The 21,314-nt window shown below is 41.8% G+C and overlaps 1 protein-coding gene across 1 annotated transcript in view; it reads right to left on the bottom strand.

Annotated features, from left to right (window-relative positions):
- Positions 1-2,324: 2,324 nt before the first annotated feature.
- Positions 2,325-21,314, bottom strand: part of CHST9 (carbohydrate sulfotransferase 9) — an 83,261-nt gene continuing 64,271 nt past the window's right edge. Inside the window, exons 2-3 of the mRNA XM_084260875.1 lie at positions 18,278-18,315; positions 2,325-3,865 (exon numbers count right to left, since the gene is read on the bottom strand). Of these exons, the coding sequence (XP_084117001.1) occupies positions 2,768-3,865; positions 18,278-18,315 (1,136 nt within the window). The 3' untranslated portion in view covers positions 2,325-2,767. The remainder of the gene's footprint in view (positions 3,866-18,277; positions 18,316-21,314) is intronic.

Genomic DNA, 21,314 nt, shown 5'->3' with positions numbered 1-21,314 from the left:
TTGTCACTGAAGCAAGCTCAAGGTGAGGCTTAAGTTCTTCAGAGACTTCGTCATCTACTATTGTTTATTTCTCTGAATTAATGAATTAATACAAAACTCGTATGTAGACTGTTGCTTCACATGTTTTGTCGAAAATATTGACACATAATTTACTTTTTATCTGTAAGCTAATAATGAACTAACACATATCCACAACAGTCAAGACAAACCAAACAAACATTCAAAGGTTGGTGTACATTTATTTTTTATTTAACAGCTTCAATAGCCTCCCTACAAGGCAAGAGAGATTCATTCAGGATTTGAGGTGGGAATCAATACTCTCCAGGACCTGGAGAATTCTGTTGCGCCTGTGGAAAAGACGCTTTTTATACCAAGGTCAAATCCAAGTGAAATGTAAGTTAGTTTTTATGTGAGTTAGAAGGTTGGATGACACAAAATCAAAACTCTGTCAGGATCTGCTCTTAACATTCTAATGCATTATCCCACTTGAGAATGACAGTCATGAAAGTGCATGGCTGAAGAAAAAAGAGCAATAATAAACTATGCTGGGTAAAGACAGAGGGTAGCTCAGTAACAGCCACCGGCCAGCATGCTGCCCCGCGGGCTGAGCTCCTGGCTGTAGGGCACCTGCGGTCCTCGTAGTGACCTGGGAAAAGGGGCGCAGCCCTGGTGCTCCCTGCTCTGAGACTGAGCCCCCTGGAAAATTGGGAGGGATTTCTCTCAGAAGTCAGACACCATCTTGAGTCTAAAAGGGGAGACAGAGACATGTTGTTCACCTGAGGAAAGGCGTGCATCAGGGCAGTTGGATAGGATATCCTGTCCCAAATACTTCTCAAGTTGACACCTATGGTCCATCTAGGCACAGCAGCAACTCATACAAGTAACAGTGTACATTTACCTGTCCAAGACATCCCTGTGTTTCCTCATTGGTGCCAGAGAGCTGTATCTCTCCTCACTTCATGGTAATGGTGGCTTGTGGGCTTCTTCCTTCTCCTCCTCTTCACTCCACAGCCCCAAAGAACAGGCTGGCTTTGGTTATGGGTTCTGCAGGTCCTATACAGCAACACCTCTGACCTGGACTACCCAGTATGCTTTACCTTTCCCCCTTGGAGCTGCTCATTTGGCTGCAAACAGAGATGTGCAAAGCCTGCTTGGTTACAAGCTGGTACCACAGAAGCTGGAGATGGCTTTTTTTCCTCTTCTGAGGAAAGAGAAAACCGAGGGAGAAACAAGCAGTGAGGGTATGTAGGAACACTCTCTCCCTTCAGGAGGGACCCACTATTACACCTGTGGAAGGACTGAAGCTGTACGTTTACCTGTGATGAGGGAAAGAACAGCAACAGCACTGGTCATGAACAGTCATTGGAAACAGAGGAAAAGGACGTTTTACTTGCATCAGATTCCTGTCAGGTTGTTTCCTTATTCCACAACTTGCTACATCAAGATGCTGGAGCAAGATGTCCCAAACCACTTCAGAAAGCAAAGAATAAGCATCACCCTTATTTTGGAAGGGCATAGAGATTTCTCCCTACCTATTTTGCAGATGTTTCCCTTCCTCCTGGGACACAGTGGCCACCCATCCTGCAACACCTTGTGCAACTGAGAGCTGCAGGAATAACCATATGTATTGGTCAGACAGCACTTGAAGGAGGAAAGAGGAGGACAGAAGGTACATTTTCCTTTTATAACCAGGACTATGGGACTCTGGACACAACTGCCTCTAGGAAAAATCACCAGTACCCATCCCACCACATAACACTGCACCATCCACTTCACCCCTTAGGTCTGCTGGCTGCTGACAAGGCAGGAAGGACAGCAAAACGCAGGTGACTTCAGGAACCTGTGGGGACAAAACCAGTGCCTGGGTTTAGGAAGAAATGGGCATACACAAGCATCCTGGGTAACAAATTGCTGGGAGTTAGGCTGATGATTGGACACTGGCAGACCAAGAGCAGTCACAACAGTTGCAAAGAAGATGCTTCACAGTGCAGACCTTATTTCAGAGCTACAAGCCCTAAGACTTTTTCCTATCACCAATGATGAAGACCATCTTCAATACTGGGACCACAATATGCATCATGGCGTTGAGTCCATCATAAATTAGTGCACCAATCAAAACAGGGTAGTGGACCATGACCTCAGACTGCAGGCTTACCCAAACTTACTCTGCTCAACAGTTGAGCTACTGCGTCATTTGTAGTTTTATGAATTTGTATTCAAAACATCCTTCAATAAAAAATTACCAGATCTAAAACCAGCGACACTCTAATGTCAATCAAACAACCAAAAGCCTTAATACTGAGAACACTGCAAGCATTTTAGAAAATTAGTCAGTGTTTCTTTATTAATAAGTGACAGAAAATAAAAAAGACATTTAAAAATAGTTTCAAAAACTTTTGCTAAAGCAGACACACACACAAAAATCATGATATAGCTGAATGCTTTTTCCTTAAACCCTAAAAAGAACATTAGGTAAGCTAATGCAACAGCTGTCTGCACTACCACTTCCACAGTATAATCATTAATGGTAAAAGCAGCTTTTTCAGGCATTGTAGTGCAATTTATAATGCTTACAGGTCTTTTTTTTTGTGTTCATTTTCCTATAACTCAATGTCAATTGATTTCAACCTAGCTTACAAAATCCCCACTAAGACAAGACAACTCCACTTAAGCAGTAATTTTTTTTCCTTTCAGGGCTAATATCAAAGAAGTTGTTTTGAATCCCAAAATGATAAATATCTAATAGAAGCCTGGAGCTGTTCTGGTGCTATACAATTGGTGATGTATAATTGAACATTAAGTAATCCAAGTAATAGAAGTCATAGGTCAGCTGTCGCTCCTCCTTAGACAATTCCTTTAAGTACTGCCTCACTACTTCTGCACTTGTTCTCTCATCAGAGGAATGTCTGTCTTTGAATTTAGGAAACTTCAGCTCAGCTGGAGCACCTACCAGCTGCAGAAAGTAATTGGCATCTTCTTCCAGGGTTTCAAATTTTCCTATAAAGTCATAGTTGATGAGGCAGGGATAGCAGAGTTTACTGACTTGCTCCCAATGAATGTCCATTCCTACTGGGCGATGGGAATCTAATAAATATTGGATAAACTCTTTGAACCTAACACCTGATCCTGTTTTCAATGCCTCTTCATTTGCATTTTGTCTATACTTTTTAATTATTGCCTTCCCAAATACCGGATGGTAATAGCTGTTCGGGTGTTCAAACTTATCCCTGAAAGCAGATACCAGTCTTTCCATAGGATCACGTACAAATATAGCCTTGGTGTACGTGTTCAAGCGTGTGTGTATCCCTTTCAGGTCATAACTGTCCAGTTTCCTTAGATGCTTTCCATAGTGCACATCATCATGGGAAATGTTGTGTGCTGAAGCAGCGAGTCCGTTGAGCACCATAAGGACCCTCTTCCAGTTGGAGCAGCCTGCTTTTGGCACTTCACAGTACAGGACCTTGTGCCTGTCCTCCACGTAAATTCTTGACACCAGGTGCACGAGGTGGGTCTGGAGCTTCTTTCTGCTGTTGTATCTCTCACAGAAGTCATGCAGGAAGGACCTGCGCTTTTCCTGGGCACTATCCACATCCTTCCACTTGCCACCCTTGATGAATGTCTTATTTAAAGGATGCAGTGCAGGAGGTAAATACACCCCTCTGAACCGGCCCAGAGGGGACTCACTCATCTTCTGCTGGTCAGACAGTTGGCTCACCAAGGAGGCAGCCACCACACCAAGAGAGTCAGCTTTGCCCCGCCAGTGCTTGCCACCTGAGATGGCCATCTTGTGCTCACTGAAGCCAGGAGGTGTGCTCCTGCTCCACACTGCTCTCCTTGGCATCCCAGGAGGTGGGAGTGTGAGATCCTGCAAACATGGAAAGGAGCAGAGCTTACAATACAGTGACAGCCTGACACAGCCCATTCACATTGCAGCAGCAACAAGGATGGTGGTGCCTGCTTGCAATCAAGACACATTTAGTACTACAAGGTATTTTTTAAAAACACTTGATCAATGCATCTAATTTATCAACAAGCTGGGCTAATTACTGAAACACACGCTTCTGAAGCTTACCTGTTAGCACACAGTAGGTCTTCCTACAGAAATAAATAGCTTAAGCCACACTTTTTATGACAGAGAAGCTGATAATCCTAGTAGGGGTGGTCAGGTGCTTCTCTCTACCACATTTCCCCCCACAACAGCACTGGTTGCATTGCACAGCCGCCAAGAGCTCTCTGAAGTGCACTGGTGCAGCTACACTAACAGCTGCTAGATCTGCTTTCACTGCTGTGACTTGGAGCAGGCCTTGTCCCCCAGTGCTGGTAGGGGACATACCCATGGCTCCTAAAGAGCTGGCATCAATGGGTTTGAGCAGGGTGTAGTGACAGACAAGATTCTCCCTCAAAAAAGGTCCTATACTTATCCCCTGCTAAAACAGATCACAGAAGTGGGATGCATGGGACTGCACGCACATATAGGTGTTTGACACACTGATGTCTGCACCTGAGCTAGCTGCTTTCATGGATAAGGCAAAACCAGTACCTTCAGAGCCTATTCCATCTGACTTATTTAAACATCAATATAATGACATCAACTAACTAAACATCAACTAGTGACCCTGCAAAGAATGCAAAAAGATGAGACTTTCCTCCCAAACATCTCTTTTAATGTCTCCAAGCCACCAAATAATCCACAAGAAGCAGAAGCCGTAAAGCTTTGATCTGAGTTTTGCCATTAAATTCTTCAGAGTCCTGTATTATCCAAGTCGATGGAAGAGTTTCTTGCCATTTAGGAATTTCCTGAGAGGATTCCATGTGCCTACTATGGCTTGTAGATTTTTCTCTTTTGTCAGTAGACAAGCCTGCTGCACTGAGACATCTACTCAGATGCCCATTTTCATTACACTTCTGCAGAAGTGGGGGAATGATGGTCAACAGGTTTTTGAACATCCTGTTGCGAATACTAGATAGCCAGTTAGATGGACACACACATGCAGACTGCCGTACTGATTTCAGAAGTCTAACTTTTTTTGGAAACCTACATAAAAGGGACTCTTCTGCCATAAAGTGATTACACATTTACTGAAAAGCTGATTTGTGGACTGGCAGACCACAAGTGTGGGTTTGGGGGGATGGCAAAGTTCATAGGCCAACTCAAATAAGGCTGTTAAAAATTCAGAGGAGTAATGTAAGAAATGGTAACACATGGAACACAACTTGAATTCCAAGTTGAAAGAAAGCCTACGGAAGAACACGCAGTTCCCAGAAAAGTTCTCCCATCTTGCTGAGCAATAATTTCCAATGACAATAACAGAACTGGTGGATCATGCTATTCTGTATCACTGCAAACCACTGATGGTCAGGTCTTTGTTTTCACTGAAATGATTGCTGTATTGGTTAAAGCAAACAAAAGATCAGAGCCATGCAGGACTTGTCCCTCTGTGAGAGAGGGCAGGTCAGTGTTTTTAGAGATTCACAAGGATACTTGGATTCTTTCAGTTTGGTGTGGTCAGGCGTTTGGTGATTTTTTGTTCTTGTTTTTTTTTTAATTCTGTTGTCTAATATTTCATTTTCTAAAACAAACACAACCACAACTAGCTAGATATGTATCCATTCTGACCTAGGGCAGAAAGAATTCTGGGGACTAGCTAGTGCGTAATAACAGAAGGTAGTATTAGTAGTAAAAATGGGAATGGCTATGAGCCTAATGGGAATTTCAACTTCCCAGTGAATGGTGGCTTGCAAGTGCTACTCCTTAACCACAGTCTTACAAATAAATTGGATGCTTTGGTCTTAAAAGGAAAGCATGGAACTTTAAAATGTGCAAGTTAAGAACATGGGATGCACAGAATTCAGCAACACACCACCAGGATCAACAGAAGTAAGAATAAAGTTATACCACAATGCTAAAGTAACCAAAGATTGTACACTCGGTGCAGCTCTAGGGAATTTTATCATTTACTAGACAGTCTCCAGTGATAGGTGACTACACTGGTGTTTCTCCAACATGGAGAAAATTCAAGACACAGCAGCAGTACCTCATGACTTCCTATGGCACGCAATCTGAATTTATCGGTCTATTTCAGTGCAACGACACTTAAGCCATTGCAAACTAAAGCCACTCAAATGAGCTCTACACATCAGAGGAAAGTTCAAGCCTTCTGAATTCAACCTGCCATCTTGGACTAGTGGAAGATGCCTCAGTTCCACCAGGCCAAGAGGGAAAAGGACAGACTGAAAGGTGTGTGGTCTAGATTTTGTTTCATTTCAAATGGGATCCAGGACCAACCTCAGGGGATAACCCAAGGAGTTACCAGAAGATGATTGCATTTCAGTCTTACAAACTGTGAATGCAGCTGTAGGAACCACTACTGAAGGATTTTTCATGGGATTAAAGACTTCTAAGAAGGATGAGCAGACATGTTCAGAGAAATCTCAGGTAACACCCTAAAGGAACAACACATGAACAGTGGGAGTCACTTGAAAGGGGCTTCCCCCAGTGAGATGAAGCAAAAGAATAAAGAATCTATCAGTAAAAAACAGGCCCAAATAGAAGGAGTGGGGGAAGAAAAAGTCAGAGTAAGAAACAGTGACATGGAAAGTTCTGAGGACAAAAAAAAAAAAAATTAAATATGTAAAATACTATTAGTGTTTCCCCTCCCCACTTTCCCTGTCACTGAGACACACAACCCATAGTAAATACAACTGCACTGGCTAATAGTTGCTGTTACAAGCTCCACAAAGGACAGTGTGCTTGCAGTAAATGTTGGCTGTAACTTCCTCTGTCTAAGAATGGGAACAGACAGTGGTAATTTTCAAAAGCATAAATGGCTGTTATGTTGCCATGGAAGTTTTCCAACTCAACCAAAAAAAAAAAAAGAGAGCCAACCTTTCTATATACTTGCCTGAGTAACCTGCTTAGTAGTTAAAGGTAAGATAAACGAATTAATCAAGCTTTACTTTTGATGAAAAATATTTAAACTAGAATGTTTTCTTAGGACACTAACAGAAATTTTTAAATAGTGCCATGTTTCTTGAGTAAGACTACCTGACAGTCCAGCATATTTAGCTGCTGCCACTCCTAAGTGCTCTTATGAGAGAGCTGAAAGCCCCACGCTCCGAAAGGATTTTCAGGTTTCACATTACATAATGTGTTAGTAGGCTTGCACAGAGTGAGGTGCCTTCTTTGGCTTCCTCTTGGTGCTGGTGACTTTTTGATGACCATTTTATGGCACTTTAAAGATCTGAATGTCTCCATGTTATATTGAATTTTTTCACACCCTGAACAGGAAAACTTGCAAATGCAATAAACAGTACACCTACTTTCCTAACAGTCCACCCCAGAAGCTGCTTAGCCCTATTATTTCAGAAAAAGCCTGAGCATACACCAACAACAAGCAGCACAAAGGAAATCCTGTATCAGTCACTAACTCTGAATCCAGGTCTTGCCATACAAACAGTCCTTACCAAACTTCTCAAGCCAAGTATTGAAGTGCAGAGACGATCAATTTATGGCTTTCCAAAGAGCTGCTAAGTTTGGGAAAGATGCCTGGCATGGGACATGAACGCCATGGTCGCCTTGGACAGATGCAAGGCTGTCTGTGAGCTCTGATGACAGCCTATGCACCAGGTTGTGCACATTTCATCCAAGAATTAAAATCCAGTGAGGGGCTGCACCTCTCAGTAATTATGCAGACTGCCTTGTACTCAGTTAGTGTTACTGCATTTGAAAGAAAGTTTAAAAATGGCCATGAGTCTAATTTAGAAGAGTATGCACATTCCCTCTGTCTTCCTTTAGCTAGGTAGGAACCGAAGACAGATTTTAAAATTAGTTTAAATAAATAAAAAAAGGAATACAACAGGATGTTAGCATAGTTTTTGGCTACTGGCAGGCAACACAGTGAAGCTGCTGAAACAAATGGCATTTTTTAGTCATTAATGGGTTCATTGATCTTTTTTGACATTTTTATTGCTGGAGATTCCCTGTTCCTCCCCATCCACAAAAAGATTTCATTAAAAAAAAAGAAGTAGCCAATACTTTCTTTTACATACACTGAAGCTGTCCTTTCCTTTACTTCATAAACTACTGGGAGAGAAGAGATTGACTACTGCCAAGAATGGTTAAGACTCATCCAATTATGCTTTGTGGTGGTTTTACAATACACAAGTGGGATCTCATCTAGACAATTTGCAATTAGAGCAACCCACCATACAAAAAAAAAATCCAACAACGATGCATCAAAAAGGATGATATTCCAGGGCTGATTTACAAAGATTTAATGGCCTACAGTGCAGACAGCACCGTGTTTCCTAAATGCTTTAGTATTGGATCTTAATTTTTACTAACAAGAATAATAAAATTGAGTCCAACAGAAAATGTAGGACAAAGAATAGTGAAAGAAAGAAATATTCTGGTTTATCATGCTTTTCTGTGCTGCCAATAACTTCATTAGTATTAGTAATGTATGTTTGGTTCTCAACATCTTGCTAATCTCTCTTCTGTTCTAAAACGTTTCCTGAAATAGTCCTCTATAATGCTCCTTAAGGAGCAACTGCATGAATCACCTGGGTGCCTACTGTGCTCTGCTTTTTACCGTGGTGTGCCCTGAGGATCCTCTCAGAACTATTATACTAAATAGCTAACATGAGTGCTCTGCGAAGACATGGGTATTCAAAGATTATAAACTTCAGTCCTTAAGACACGAGTAGGTTGAGATTATGGTTTTTTTTCCCATATGAAACTTAAGAAAAACAGTTATTTAGAAGAACAGAGCATTTGTGTTTTCTGGGGTTCTGTAGTACATACTCACAAAAGTCCACAAGAAGCAGCAAAGGCCCACCCCACCCCAGTGATGAAGCAATGTGAGTTTGAAATACATGCTTGGAGTATATATTGTATCTTCACCTATATCTCAGTCCTCTGCTACCAGGTGTGTTTGGCAGTGCCAAAGTTCAGCACGAACTGAGAGCACTAGATACCATACAAATCTATTTCTTTATGTTGCTTCTTACACGGGGATTGTATTATGACCATATAATTTCAAGACCTTACTTATTTGCCTAAGATCTCTCAGAAGGTTAGACAGAAATGCTCTTCTGAGGCAGGGTTCATTTTCCAAGTTGCTCTCTGACTTTCTGATCAGGGAGCATGTGGAGATCAGTCTTGTCATTTTGGTGTTTAGATAAATGCAGCTGGAATACTGGAGCGCTGCAAAACAAACATCCTCTTACCGGCATTGTAGGCGTGTGTGTCTTTGAAAAGGTAATATATACTTTTAGCCTAAACCTTATTTGCTTAAAATATCAAATTCTTCACATAATTGGGCAGTTAGAAGGATTTTTTCAGCAGAGGCCCATGATTGTTGCAGATGTCTCAGCATTAATAAGTAGTTGAAATACAATTAAAAGTTTGCACAATTCCCATCTTCACCAAGCCCGGAGCTATTACTACCTCACTTTAGCTATAAAAACACATAGAACTACACTTACACATGTATGTGCAAGTTTTCTTTAGCGTGCCAAGAGAAGGGATTATCCTGAACTTTTTTTGTGTGAGAAGACTCTTTACAAAACTAAGACTATTTGCAAAGCATAATTCAGAATGGCCAGGCTCCTCGAGCTAGCACCTAAATGTGCTCACAACTTTCTCCTGTCAAAGCAGCTGTGTCATGTAGTGTTGGTGAGCTAAACAAACCCCACAGAACCTCCCAGCAGAGAGGCTATCCAGGCTGGCCACGAGTGACATGAAGTATTTGCTGATGAGGTGCTTCACCTTCTGTGAAGTGGAGATAAACCTCTTGATTCATCACTTGTGCTTAAAACAGCTACTCCAGAGATAGACGTCACTAACCCCTCACCTCCCAGTGGAGCCATGAATTTATGGCTTATCTAATTTATTCAGGGCAAATCACCACTGCTACATTCCTCACAAGGCAGAGCTGACAGATGCATTCCTTGTGAACACTGCCATGGTACTTCTGTCTGAGATACCTCATGGCTCACACACAATTGAAGAGGAAGAGGAAGCATGAAACAACTGGGTTAAGAACTTTCATAGTTCTTTCTGCTTCTAAAGTTCTTTCACATACGCATACACCCCTCTGACATTAAATAGCAGAAAGCATATTCCTAGATTTTAATCTAGAAGAAAGATGTTTTGTATGTGGAGCCATCAGTCCTGCCAGGTAAAACTTACTAAAACAGATACCATGTTTTCCTATGGGATACGAATCCCTAAAGCACATGTGCTTCCCTGCACGCCTCACAGATACACAACTCCTGGCTTTGCACAGAGCTCCCCCCCTTCTCCCTGCCTTCCTCTACAGAAAGCAGAGTCACCTGTGCTAATGAGGCCAGGCAGTCTGCACGAGCCACTTCCATGAGCTGATTCATATGGTCAGCAACTTGGATGAAAGAAATTAATCTCTAATTTCACTTGCCAATTCTTGTTGACATCTGGAATTAACTCCCTCCTGCTTCTGCCCTCACAGTTGAAACATTTAGTTTCTCCAAAAACATATTCAGAATGGAAAGGATAAGAAAGATCAAGGCACAGTTAATAAAGTCCCAATAAAGATGCTATTACTACCAGAAGTAATATGTAAGCTTGAATGACACATTAAAGATTCACCAAGACAACTGCAACCAAGCATTGCAAATAAAAACGAGCACCCCACCCCCTTATTACTAATGAAGAAATTGTCAAGGTTGATTGATGGTAATGATAAACTGGCTTCTGGCTAGTGCACTGCTGCTGATGCTTCCCTAGCTTTCCAACAACGGTTTCACAGGGCTGGCTCTTTGGAACGTAACTTACAGACTTGCAAATAAAGCACAGACCCATTTCAGCCCAGGCAGCCTGTGCTTGGACGGAGCCTGCAGCCAATTTGCATGGAGTGCTTGTCACTAGATATGTAGCTAAGATGCAACTGTTAATAAAAGGCAATTTTTCAGATCACGGACCATTTAACATTTGGGCATATTTATTCCAGCCTCCTTTGCACTTGTTTTGGGTATGGGTAAACCAGTATGTTCAAACAGCGTTTAATTGTGAACTCAGATGTCCTCCTCTCTGTAAACTGTTAATAAAACGTAACTCAGCCCTGCAGTTGGTAGCCAGAAATCTTCATCAGTACTCTCTCATTTCTGTACAGAACACAGCAGCTTATTCCTGAAATTCAAAATGGACTCAAAGTAGGCAGAGAATACTCCATTCATGAAGAATAATGCTAGAAAAAAAGACTTTCTGGTTCCACTGACTGGTAGGGTTTACTGTATGTATCATCTGAAGACGACGTTTTCAGGGAATCCCTATATATTACACATTGGTCTTTGCATATTACAAATGTGAATTCATTAAATAATGTTAACATGCCTACTCAAAGAACAGAAGCAAGTTTAAAAAAACCTAAACAGCTCCTTTCATTGACAAATGCAATTCTGAAAACTGTTACTTCCAAGTGTGAGGTAATTCATATGCACATTCCTTTTATGAAGATGAAATAATGCCTCTTGCATGTTCACAACTCAAGCTAGACAGATTTTTGAGCACATTACATATTTTAAACAACATCTATTTTCCTCTATAAAGAGAAGGACTGCTGTTTGAGGCTAGACTCCGACATCTTTTTATGCTGAGGGATCAGGGACCACCATGTCCTGGCACTTGCTGACCAACACCCACCCTGCACAGGGCATACCCGGTCCCCATTGCCCCATCTGCATGAGTGGACACATTTGCCAGGAAGGTGGTCTAACTGCTGGACATTATCTTTGGAGGTTAACTAGCCCTTCATACTGGGACTGAAACCCTGGGTCCTCTCTTCCAGGGAGTGCTGTAACTACCAGATATTGGAAGAGCCTGCCTCTCTCTCTCTCCAGCTCACTGTTATATACAGGAAGGCTGCATCATGGATCTTACAAGTAGCAGAACTTGTAAGCTTGAATCTGCTTGGGCAGAAGAACAAAATTAGCCTGGACTTCCTTGAATTCAAAGAATCACTCAGTTTTCACATATATCTCAACACCATGTTAAGACCATCACATAGCATTCTTGTAACTGGTGCAAGTCCAGTCTGCCAGGTATTGGCTTTCCGGGTGAGATGGCCTTTTCTGGGTTTCCACCACAATGAGATAAGAAATGCCTGGGTTGGATGAGTCCTGCCAACGCTAGGGCACACCTGTATCTGCAGAGAAACAAGCCTGTGAGGCTCAGCTGCCTCCTCTGGGAGGTCATGAATGAGCAGAAACTTGCAGATCTGGATGTGAAACTTCAGCTTTCTTCCAAACCTACCTTTCCTCCCACCTCCTCCCCCCGCCCCCCCCCCCCCCCCCCCCAAACTAAACAGTTCCTTAGATATTTGTTCTGAGTAGCCAAATGTAGAATTTGGATGCCCATTAAGATATTTGGCATAAAAATGGGGCAAAGAGCATATGTTATATGGGGAAGCAACATCAGAAGCCCAAAGGGCTTCAAGTCAGGTATCAAATCCATTCCCTCAGTTACCTGAAAGAAATTACTTCAGTTACAAACATCAAGCTAAAAACCAGCTGTTCAACAAGGTATCTTTACAAGTGGTGATGCAAATAGTAACCTAATTTTGGAGGAGTTTCAATCGCATTTTCCCCGTCCCTTCTCTTCTTGGCCAGCACTTCCAGTTCCTGCGTGGACCAACTGGCAGTAGTGGGCAATGCTGTGGCTCACCACCTGTATTTTTACTCAGTGGCCGACCAGCTCTCTGCCCTCTCCGAATATGGAGCTGAGATACTACTGACTGCCTTTTTCTGCATCGAGAACAAGGTTTCCCCTCTGACCACACACCACTACTCAGCTCCTTTCTTATAACTATGTCAAAGTTGGATAAAATTGTCCCCAGTTTCAAATGTTACTGCAGGAGGACTGAGAGGGAGATGGTCTGACAGCGTAACTGGACAGGTCTCCCTAAGGCACCCAGAGCATTTTCAATCAGCAAAACATAATAAAGAAGATGATAAACATCTGTTCTCCTTCCCCACAAAAGCCACCATGCCCTTTGAGAAGAGAGGCCTGCAGTGTAACACTGTGCCTGTGCACACACAGCAGGATTTTGCATGTTAGTGGCTGTGGTAAAATCCACAGGGTATTTTTTCTGGTAAACAGAATCCGTCTGTCCTGTCTGCAGGTAAACACACGTATCTTCCAGCAACAACGAGACATCTTCCTCTTTTAGAAATGGTATGAGAAGTTTCAAATGTAACTAGGTTCAGTTGAAGAATATTAATGTATAGTCAGGCATGAAGAATTCAATTTCCCCCAAATTGCTTTGGAAGACATAGTAAGGTCTCTAGAGGTCTCAAAGCATTTTCCCCTCAATCACAATTAGCATTTAATTCAAATTAGATGACTTTATTGGTAAATAAAAAATAAATAGAAATGTATAATGCACTCTAGGTTGGCAAATATCTCAAACCCATGTTTGCCTACATCCATACACTTTTAAACAAAATCACGTGTTCAATTTTACAAAGAAATATTATTACTTGAGAACTAATTACATTCATTAATTACTGTGGGACAAAATAGGCTGTCAATTTACAAAGGGGATCATCCAGCGTGCACTCCCTCCTCACACTGACTGAAAGGTAGCATACCCTGTTTTCTGTGGAGGGGGTTAACTCATGCTTATTATCAGTAGAAGAAAACACCCTAGTTTATGCCATAGCAAGTTTTTTTGGTACAGCTACCCGCTCGGTATGCATTAATCTGCAAGCAGTGCCACCAACGATCAGTGTGCCATCCAAACACTAGCTAGTTCAAGCACCACCCCTCCTTGAAGCAGAGGAATAATGAGAAAGAAGGGCGCTGTGGTTAAGGGTAGATGCACTGGCCAAAACCACAGTGTTTGGTTTTGTAACTGAACAAGTCCCTTGACCGTCACACTTCATTTTTCCATGTCTGCAATACAAGGGAAGATAATAATTGCCTACCCCATGTGAATATTGTTATTCCTAATTTCTGATTAACACAGCTAGAAAATCCTTGCCATTTAACAGAGCAAGAAAGGACAGCCAGAAATCTGAGAATCAGGATTGCAATGCAACTTCCCAGCCTGTATCTCCTTTCATTGCTCAAACCTCACACCTCTTCTCTCAATACTTTTATCAAACATCCAGCCTTCTCAGTCTGTTGCATACTCTAATGCTTGGATTTTTTCTCCACAAGCAGAATCATTCTTCATAAAATTGAAGATATTTTTATCTTCATACACTGCATGTTCCTATCTGTACAGCCTGAGAACTGGTTTCCTCCAAAAGGGTACTGAAAAGGTTCTCAAAAGTTATCTGCTGGTCTTATTTGAATAATGTGTTTTTCTGAGAGTCACCACCTCAGTACTATACATTATTTAAATCTTAAGAATTGTTATGTTATCTGAACTGGCAGGGGGCAAAGGATGCAGCCCCAATCAGCCTGGAAGAAATCAAATGTTATGTGTAGGGCAAACCTGAACAATTTTTCCTGTCCAATTTTCCCATTTAATCAGATATCATGTAACAAAAGGAAAATTAATTTTTAAAAAATGTGCAGTTTCTGCTTACTGGTAAACAAAATGTGCAACAGGAGCAGGAGGGATCTCATAGTCAACCAGACAGGGCTTACAGGTGCTCACCTCATGCATATGCACGTAAACAAGTGAGTACCCACAGGACAGCATGAAGGGGGAAGCTCTCCCAGCAAATCAGCATGGCCAGACGCCTACGCAGTGCCTGCACATGACTGCATGCTGGACAGGGAGCAAACGGGAGGAACTAGAGGTCTGTGTGCAGTCTCACTGGGATCAGAGAGACACAGTGAGACAGAGCTGCCATGGATGGGTACAGGCTCTTCAAGAAGGGCAGGCTGTGACAGCAAGGCAGAGAGTCACCCTTACAGTCAGACAGGGGAGGGGACACATGAAGTTCTGCCTTTGGGCAGATGTCAGTGGAGAGCATGTGGGTCATGACTACAGGGCAGACCAACATGACTAACACTGTGGTCGGTGTCTGTGACAGAGTGCCTGGAGATGTAGATGAGGTCTTCTGTGGACAACTGTAAGCAGCCTCATGTTTGCAGACTCTGGTGTTCATGGGATATTTAACCACCCAACTTCTGCTGGAGGAGCAGCAGAGCAGGGCACAGGCAGTCCAGGCTTGGGGCGTGTACTGATGAAAAATTTCTAGCAAAAGTAATCAAAGATCCAATGATGAGAGGTTGTCTGCTGGACCTCACACCTACAAATGTGATAGAGATATGAAGGTCTTGATGATGGCAGCTGCCACGAGAAGGCAGAGTTCAGGATAATGAAAAGAATAAACCAGGCAAGCAGCATGGTCACAACTCTGGGCTTCAGGAGAGCAGAATTTGGGCTGTTCAGGAACTGGCTTAGAATAAACTTAGATATAAAGAAAAGGTGGCAGGGGTCTGCACGTGTGAAAGAAGAACTTCTGCAAAAAAGTTAAACTTTATGAAAAAGCATACTAGAGGTGGAAACTGGGACAAATCACTTGAGGGAATACAGACCCAGTGTGACCATGCGGGAATTGACTTGGTAAAGCCAAAACCCACATGGGAAGAATGAGAAAAGCAACAAAAAAGGCTTCCAGAGTTCTATCCCCAGCAAAATAAAGACTAAGGAAAATGTGAGCCCACTGTTGATTTAGGCACCTGCTGACAGAGGATATGGAAAAGGCTGAGATACTCAGTGCCTTCATTATCTTGGTCTTTATTAATAAGACTGACCTTTCCATAGGTCTCCCATGCCCCTGAGATCTAAGTGAAAGTCAGGGGCAAGGAAGTCTTCACCTGGCAGAAGAGGATTAGGTTAAGGATTATTTAAATGACCTGGACATAAACAAGTCCACAGGACCTGATGGAATGCACCCACAAACACTGATGGAGCTGGAGGATGTCAAATGGAGTTTATTCTTGATTATCTTTGAAAGGTCGTGTTGATGGGGGAAGGTACCTGAGGACTGGTAGGTAAGGGTGACATTTGCTTTCAAGAAGGGCATTGAGGAAACCACAGGCTGGCCAGCAATGGTGCTCTCATGGCAAGAAAGCCTCCTGTGTTATATTAGGCAGACCACTTACATGCTTTTGAGAGGCACTGGGCAAAACCACATGTAGGAGTGTATACATTAAGGCCACAACACCAACAAATCTGAGTGGTAAGGATGAAACATCAAGGATTGCCTTCAACCACCTTTTGAGTGGCAGGCTGTAATGTGTTTCCTAGCTGTGGCTGTTAGAATTAGAAGCACAAAGCTATTGCTGTTTCCTTGTACTTCCCTCAGCAGTAGTTAATGCGCTACAGCTAATCAGGCTGTACATTGGCACCAGGATTTACCCTGAAGTTGCAGTGGTAGTTCAAAACAGGTATTGAAAAACAGAGCACATACCTGTTCTGGATGTCTCTGCTCAGGCAGAGTGGTAAATGACCTCTGCTGTTAAATGAGCATACATAAGTGACAAAAAGGCTGCTCAAGAAAAACAAGCAAGTGCCTTATGATCAAAAGGAACAGGAGCCAGTGAAGATGGTAACTAGTCAAAGGTTTCTGGAAACAGAATTAATTTTTTAATCTATGTTGTAGTTCACCAAACTTTGTTTAGGCTTTAGAAAGAGCTAAGAACCACACAGAAACAACAGTGGTCTTCAAGACCACAGACAGGGAAAGGTTTACCTGCCTAGCAAGAGATCACTAGAACAGCAGGTTTATCATATCCCCATCCCCTCTTGGTTTCATTCACCTCTCAACAAGACATTTCCTGCTATTTGCCCCTTTGCACTCCTGCTCCTGTCAAGTTATAACATCATTCATCTTCCGCAAAGCTACTTCTCTCTCACTTAAATTTCTGGCAGCCAGTTTAACTCAGTGTTACTGCACTGACTTAAAGGGGACTGGAGGATATTAAGACAGAGAAGTACCTTATCCTGCACATAACCTTTCACAACCAGTATTGCAAATGAACAGTATCCTTCTATGGGAGTTATTCCATTAGGAGCAACCCCAGTTCAAACATTTTTATTGAAGTAATATTACTACAAATCAAATGTGCAGTGGCTCCACAATTCTGCCAAAAATAGACTAGAAAAATTAAAATTATTTCTAATTTGAAAAATTCTTCCATTTCTTAGAAGTCCAAAGGAATATTGTATGGAATGGGGCATCACCAGTTTCACTGGTATTCAGTTAAAAGTGAATGTCTACTGTTTGTTCCCAAATCAGCTTTATTACAGCTTTGTAAAAGACATACTAAGACAACGCTGTTTTCCTGCAAAATTAGGTGTTCTTATGTTGACTGCAGAGAGAGAGAACTGGTGAGAAATTCAAGGATAGCAAGCCAATGACATGTGAGACCAGACCAAGACGGGATACACAAAATATATTACCTAATACACCTTTTGCAACTGCGACAAACACCTTTTTTACCACAACACAATCTTCCTCAGAAAAGGGCAATGTCATCCACAGAGCTGGTTTTGTCACAGAGAAAGCATGCAGAATAGGTCTTCCATCAGCCATTCAGTGTCCTGTTAATGTAGCCTCAAGTTGTGTTTTAAAAATACAACTGCCCCCCCTTCTGGCCAAGAAGGACTTCCAAAAGTGGTTTTGTAAGACATTTCGGAGCTACTTTTAAAATACATGTTGGTTTATAAAAGTCAGTTAGACTTGTTTAAGGATATAAACTCTCAGTCAAAGCGCAGAACTTCCATTAAGATTCAAAGTATTTCTACACTTAGAAAAAGTGAAGGTTTTCATTTGCTTATGTAATGCCATATTCTGGGCTAAATGCATTCACTCATCTATTTCTCAAGACAATGGGAAAGTTGTAATAACTCTGGATATTATGCGGTATCACAGGACCAGGCTGCTTCCTATAAGCTTCCAGATACACAAGAGCTGACTCGGTCAGAAGCAGTGCCAGCTGAGGCCACTGCAAGTGACCACAGTGACATGGTGCTGTGCTCTGCCATGGCAGGGGCAATGCTGTTAGACCCAAAACAGGCTGCCTTAGGTGGTCAGTCACCTGGAAGGTTAGTCCTCCATCTAGATGATCAACTGACATATAACAGTGTTCTAACGATGCCAATGCCTCTAATTACACTTTTTAAGGAAGACTACTTAAGGAAGTTGTCTGATCATGTGGTCCTTAGCACACCTAGGTAGTTAATATTAGCCTGTTCTGTGATGTTATCCCCTGTAATTACTACAATTCTTCTACATGAATAATTGAGTAACAAAATGTATGAAAGTGTCAGAATACCTGATTAATTACCTGTTGTTGCAATTTTTCTCCAGACTCTGAAAGAGAAAGAAAATAGTTAGTTTGTACATAGTTTAATGAATATGTTCATGTACACGCAGAACAAAAAAACAGTGAATTCAGCAAAAAAATAACCAATCCTTAGAATTAAGAAATGTATAAACAACTTGAAACTTCAAAATCAAAATCCACCTGAAGTAAAAGAAACACAAGCCCCTCTTAATCAGGATGTGATAAGAAGATTGGGATAGGTAGCCAATCTTGATAACCTCGAAGCCCATGAGGAATTACAACATTTAAAGTGAAGACAACAAATTTCAAATATGTGCTATGAAGCACCTTAACCTTGTGAGATGTACTGCTGCACGTATACGTGCCTGAAAGACTGGTAGCATCCAGCTCAGGATTTGACTGTTGGAGGAGAAAAGCGGCTTCTGCCATTACCCTAAAATAAAATTACATGCCTGTGTCAGGACTGAGGTTAGGCACCAGCTGGCTCAAGGGAGAAACTCTATCCTGATAATATCCATGAAGTGGCAAGCTGAATTACGGTCTTGCTTCCTTACTCTGGCCTTCTTCTGCGGTGTCCTTCAGCGTGCTCCTGAAGACACGATCAAAGCCTAGACAGAACATTGCTTTTCTACAGCCACCTGGGACACCAGCAGCAATGACACCTCAAACCTATTCTTTCCTTTTAAATCAAAAGGGACAGTAATTTTTGCTTCATTTACTGTTCCCGTGCACTAGTTATCAAAAGGGCAGCTGGTATCAATTACCTTCCCTTTGCTACTGGAGACCATCCACATGTATTGGGGAAAGTCATGAATTTCACACTTACCTATCCAGCTAGGCTACGTGAACCCAGAGGGGTGGGTTGTTTTTTTTTTTTAAAGTAATGATAGGACACTGTTTACAACCTGCCAGTATCACTATTAACTGTCAGTGTCACCTGCCTGGCATGGGTGGCTGCCACTTCCAGCACTGGAAATGATATCCCATTCCAATAGAACCTTTTTTTGAGCTGATACGTGTGGCACAAGATAGAATTTTTTTTTTTAATTAGGTGAAAATATTTGAAGTGTTAAAATATAGCATAAAGACTCTATTAACTAAAGGAAAATGATCTTACCTACCCATTCCTGAGAATACACTTCAAGGAAAGCATTATAGATAATTTTAGATGAAGACAATCACTTAAGGCTATAAGATTGTCTCTCATGATAATGATTTCCTTCATGCTTGTGTTGTGTTTTTATTTGGAAACAAAAATTGTGGGGTTTTTTATACCCACCCCCACCCCCAACTATCATTTGGGGGTGACTTCTCAAAACATTGTTCACAAAGTTCATCTTTGGGATAAGTATTAGTTACAACAACAAATTCTATTTTAACCAAATAGATTGTTGGTAATAGAAGATTAAAGGAGTATGTGTTTTTAGCATTCTCTAATGATATACAAGTTGCTAGGAAAGCAGAGTGTTTGAAATCTCTGGTTAGATCAACACTGTTTTGCTCAAAGGTTTGTGGACTTTGAATACTGATGCTTTCCTGTTTCCCAGTACATTTGTTTTTAGGCTATTTTGATTCACTTTAAAGGAATTTTAATAACTTTCTGTTGACAGCATGGACAGCTGGTCTTGAGAATTAGTGAAAATTCACTTGCTGACTGAGGAAGGAAGTGACATCAATGAGTTTCTAAAGTCAGCCCAGGGGGAAAAAGTGTGCTCCGCCAGAGTAGCCTTTCATGCCATTCATTGTATTTCCAGTGATGCCTCAAGATGCAAATTGCATTATCAATCAAACTTGTGGTTTCTACCTCAGACAAATATATAAAAAAAAAACCCAAACAAACCCACAACAGAAAGACTGGGAAAGACCTTTATGGCCATTCCTGACACTGCTAAGGAAAAGGCAAAGATGAATTTATGGTACTTCTCGTTCAAGTCTTAGTTCTTTCTTCTTGTGATTTAAATACTATAGTATCAAGGAAAAAAAGCAGTTGCAGAAGTGCCTATGCCAGTAATGATGACATGGGTTAAACAGGACAGAGATTGACTAGGCTGTTAAGGATAGAAGAGAGATCAAATTCAAGGTCACCAGCAAATTGAATACTGTGTTCCCCATTTATTTGCTAGATGATCCTTGTCCTCATCACAGAACAACTATGTGAATTTGGCACAGTCAGCAGTTGTGCTCAGAAGAGGCCAAGGTCTGTAATAACAGGGATGCTGCAAATGAGGGTGGAAATACATTGGCACCATTATACGGGAAAGGCTGCAGTGTCCTGGTGAGTGCTGTACTTTGTTTTAGGAGAAAAGCTACAGAAAACAGTGAAAAAAATACGAATCCATGAAAACACCTTTTTTCTTTGCCTGCATAGTCTATTTCCCTCTTCCTTACCACTAATAGATCATCATTAAGTCAAAAAGAGAGATTCTTTCAAAACCAGAAACTATCAAATAAAATTGTCCCTCCAGAAGTCAGCTTTAAAAAAATAAATTATTTTAAAAGGCACAAGAATGTTACACAGTGACAACACCTACAGCTCTGAAAGGGAGTTCAGTGATGACTAAAAAGCAGATCAGTAGAAGGCTTCATCACTGAAAGAGAAGAGCACCTCTCCTGTGAAGACAGGCTGAGAGAGTTGGGCTTGTTCAGCCTGGAGAAGAGAAGGCTCTGGAGAGATTTTATAGCAGCCCACCAGTACCTGAAGGGGCCTACAAGAAAGCTGGGGAGGGACTTTTTAGAAGGGCATGTAGTGATAGGACAAAGGGGAATGGTTTTAAATTGGAAGGTGGTAATTTTAGATTGGGTATTAGGGAAAAAATTCTTCACTACAAGCGTGGTGAGGCACTGGAACAGGTTGCCCAGAGAGGTGGTGTCTGCCCCCTCCCTGGCAGTGTTCAAGGCTACCTGTCATCCAGCAAACTGTTCCCAGGTGGGCTCAACAGTGCCATCTGACCAGCCTTGAACACACATGCAAATCAGAACAACTTAATCATAGACAACTCCACCTCACTGATACTTAGGTTAAAAG

This window comes from Gallinula chloropus (genome assembly GCF_964237585.1).
Source record: "Gallinula chloropus genome assembly, chromosome: 2".
Classification (NCBI taxonomy): domain Eukaryota; kingdom Metazoa; phylum Chordata; class Aves; order Gruiformes; family Rallidae; genus Gallinula; species Gallinula chloropus.
This window is presented reverse-complemented; position numbering and strand designations above follow the sequence as displayed.